The 3,464-nt window shown below is 63.0% G+C and overlaps 1 protein-coding gene across 1 annotated transcript; it reads left to right on the top strand.

Annotated features, from left to right (window-relative positions):
• Nucleotides 1–12: 12 nt before the first annotated feature.
• Nucleotides 13–966, top strand: ASPHD2 (aspartate beta-hydroxylase domain containing 2). Its single transcript, XM_009702615.1, has one exon. It carries the CDS (start codon nucleotides 13–15, stop codon nucleotides 964–966), a length of 954 nt encoding a protein of 317 aa, XP_009700917.1.
• Nucleotides 967–3,464: the final 2,498 nt, after the last annotated feature.

The raw sequence follows: 3,464 nt of genomic DNA on the forward strand, positions 1-3,464 counted from the left end.
CGGCCCAGCTGCATGGTGTGGGTGCCTCTGAGGACCACGAGGACTGACCGCCGGGCCCCTCTGCGTGCACCCACCACCCGTTGCAGCACCATGTCTTTGGAGTGGCTGATGGATTGCAGCTGGTCCCTAGACGGACTCCGGAATTTCATCGCCACCGGCATCCAGTCTTTCCGGGACTGCGACGCTACCGCCCTCGCTGCCGTCGCCTGTCTCCTGGTCCTCTTCTTGTGGTACTGCTACCACGTGGGGCGGGAGCAGCCCCGCGCCTACGCCACCGTCAACGCCCTGATGCAGAGCGCCGAGGCCAACGGCGTGCAGAACGGGTACATCTACTGCCACTCGCCCGACTGCGTGCGCTGCACGCACCACGACGGGCTCAACCAGAAACTCTACCACAACCTGCAGGAATACGCCAAGCGCTACTCCTGGTCCGGCATGGGCAGGATCCACAAGGGCATCCGTGAGCAGGGCCGGTACCTCAACAGCCGGCCGTCCATCCAGAAGCCCGAAGTCTTCTTCTTGCCCGACTTGCCGACCATGCCCTATTTCTCCCGGGACGCTCAAAAGCACGACGTGGAGTTGCTGGAGCGCAACTTCCAGACCATCCTGTGCGAGTTTGAGACTCTTTACAAAGCTTTCTCAAACTGCAGCCTCCCGCAAGGATGGAAAATGAACAGCACGCCCAGCGGGGAGTGGTTCACCTTCTACCTGGTGAACCAGGGCATGTGCGTGCCCAGGAACTGCAGGAGATGCCCACGGACGTACCGCTTGCTCGGGAGCCTTCGTACCTGCATTGGCAACAATGTCTTTGGGAACGCGTGCATCTCCGTGCTGAGCCCGGGCACCGTCATCGCCGAGCACTACGGACCCACCAACATCCGCATCCGCTGCCATCTAGGTAAGTGCCCAGCGGGGTTGTTCATCCTGGCTGGGTGTCCCCGCCACGGGCGGTGCCGGGGGCTGTAGCCGTGCCTGGGTGCAGGAGCCCAGAAAAGACCTCTTGCACCCCATGCTCTCCCAGTTCAGCCGCTATTTGCAGCCCCGGGGTCGGCTCAGGTGCTTGCTCTGCTTTGGCCTGAGGGAGGTTTTGGGGCTTTGGCGGCAGCAGCCTCCCCAGGAGAGGCCAGACCTCAATCCCCCCGAGTGCCCGACCTCCCCGGGGTCCCCAGTTCGGCAGCAGGAGCGTTTCACCTCCTCCTCCCGCTGACCTGGAGGCGTGGGTTCTTGCTGGTGCGAGATACAGGACTGATTTTGTTCAGGGGGTCTCTGGATGACCCCCGCTCTGCAGGCAGCCTGGGGGGCTGCTCCAGGGACCGAGCTGTCTCCCAGCGCTGCCCCTCCGGCAGCTCCCCCTCTCCTGGGATTTCAGGCGCTCTGCGCCTGGCACAGGCAGATGTGAGCAAAGATGCTGCTTTGGTGCAAATCACGGGTCGGGGGCACCCGGGGTATCCCCTCCGGTGGGTCAAGCGCTGGGCTGGCGGGCACAGGGCTCCCCGCGGGCACCCGGGATGGGGAGAGCCCACGCGGCACAGATGGTCGGGACTCTGCCGCGCTGGAAGCGGCACAGATCGTGCCGGGGGAGGCACCGCACGGGCCCTGCTGGCAAACACTGAACGTGCTTGTTCAGCCAACTCCTCTTGGGTAAACACACTCAGGCGGTGACTGGCCATTTATTTAGAATGGGAGTCGGGCTTCAGAGCTGATCCGAGGAGCTCCCCAGGTCTGGGGAGCTGGGACCTGCCCTTGCTGGTGCCAGGAGGCAGCCCACCGCCCGGCCCCCGGGGCTGGGGAGATGCGCTCTCCTTTCAAGGGGCTGAGAGCAGTTCCTGGGAGGGGGCCAGTGGGGTGAGGTCCAGGTTCTTGCTGGTGCAAGACACAGGACTGATTTTGTGCAGGGCTCTCCAAACGACCCCTGCTCTGCAGGCAGCCCCACCTCCCATCACGGCATGCGGGGCACCCTGGGGTGCTGCTCCAGGGACCACTTGTCTGCTGGCCCAGACAAACGCACCCTGCCCCAGTAGCGCGGAGCTGGGGCCAGCCCTCCGGCTGGAGCACAGCCACCTCAGGGAGAGGAGCGATGCGGGTCAGTCCCTTGTCCTTCTCCGTTTTCCAGCTCCATCTGCGCCGCAGCTGCTGGCCCTGCAGCTAAAGGACACGGCACTGTGCCGACGGGCTGCTCCTGCACCCACTGACACCCCCACCTCGGTGATGGGGACTTGGCTCTCCCTGTGCCCAGGGCACGGATACGCTTAAGAGTTAACCTGTCCTTTCAAGCCAGCTTGCTCTGCAAAGCCAGAACAGCCATCAGCGTAGCCGAGTCACTCTCCAGGATTTATTCCAACGCCGCTACGGCTCTGCTGAACACACAGGGCCAAGCACAGGCCCCAGCCCTGCCCCTCCAAGGGACAGCACAGTGTCCCTGGGATGCGGGTGCGATGGAAAGGCTGCAGGCTGCTGGCCACCTCCTCCCACCTCCCCCACCGCCCCCTTTCCAGCTGGAGCATCTCCAGCTGAGGCCGTTGTGCAGGGAAATGGCTTTGGGTTTCGGAGGCTTTGAAACATCCGTTAGAAAAGCAGAGCGGCTTTTTTGCGTTCCCAGCTCTCCTGGGCAGCTGGGAGTCCCTGCTGCGCTCGCTTGGTTTTGGCATCGCTCTGAGATCCGTTCCTGCTCGTTTGCTGCATCGTTACTGTTTGCAAGCCACGTGAGCCCTGACCCCTTTCTCTGCCACGGCTGCATCCTCGGGGCAGGTTGACTCTGCACCAGCGCCAGCGGTCCCCGGCACTGCGGGGGGTGACGTTCCTGATGCAAGGGGTGATGGCATTAACCCTCATCAAATTGGCCTGACTTGTGCTAATATTTTAGGAAAAGACCCATTTTATTTCTAGGATTGTCCTTCGTCATGTGGCCTTCACAGAGCCTCTTCCCTGTGGGGGTTTTGCGACACCCCCCCACCCCAAATTTCTCTCCTTGCAGCTGCCTGGTGGGGCACCGCGTGGCAGCATCTCGGGTGGGGGACCGAGGGACAAGGCAGCTGCCGAGCGATGCAAGGTCAAATGGGGAGCTGGCGGCAGAGCCGGGAATTGAGCCCATTTCCCAAATCCCAGCGCAGCATCTCCTCCTACCCCAGCCTTGCAGCGGGCAGGGTAATTGCAGCAGAGCTGGAGGAAGGAGGGAGCAGGATCTGGGTCTGATCCTGAAGCTAGAAAAGGCACCAGGAAACCGACGTACACCTTGTGTTTGGGGGCTCCGGGGACTTGGCAGCCGTTCCAGATACAAAAGAGAGTGCCCACGATGCTGAGCTCGTGGGGGTACGGCGAGCGAGCGCAGGGGGGGTGCCCTGGGGCCGAGAGGGGCAGAAGGGAGCGGGCAGGGGCTGAGCTGGGAGTTCAGCTTGCAAATGCCGTGCCAGCTTTGCGCGTGTTTTGAAGCCTGGACTCTGCCGCGCACGGAGTGGAGCGCAGCA

This window comes from Cariama cristata, unplaced genomic scaffold, assembly GCF_000690535.1.
Source record: "Cariama cristata isolate BGI_N322 unplaced genomic scaffold, ASM69053v1 scaffold27966, whole genome shotgun sequence".
NCBI lineage: Eukaryota > Metazoa > Chordata > Aves > Cariamiformes > Cariamidae > Cariama > Cariama cristata.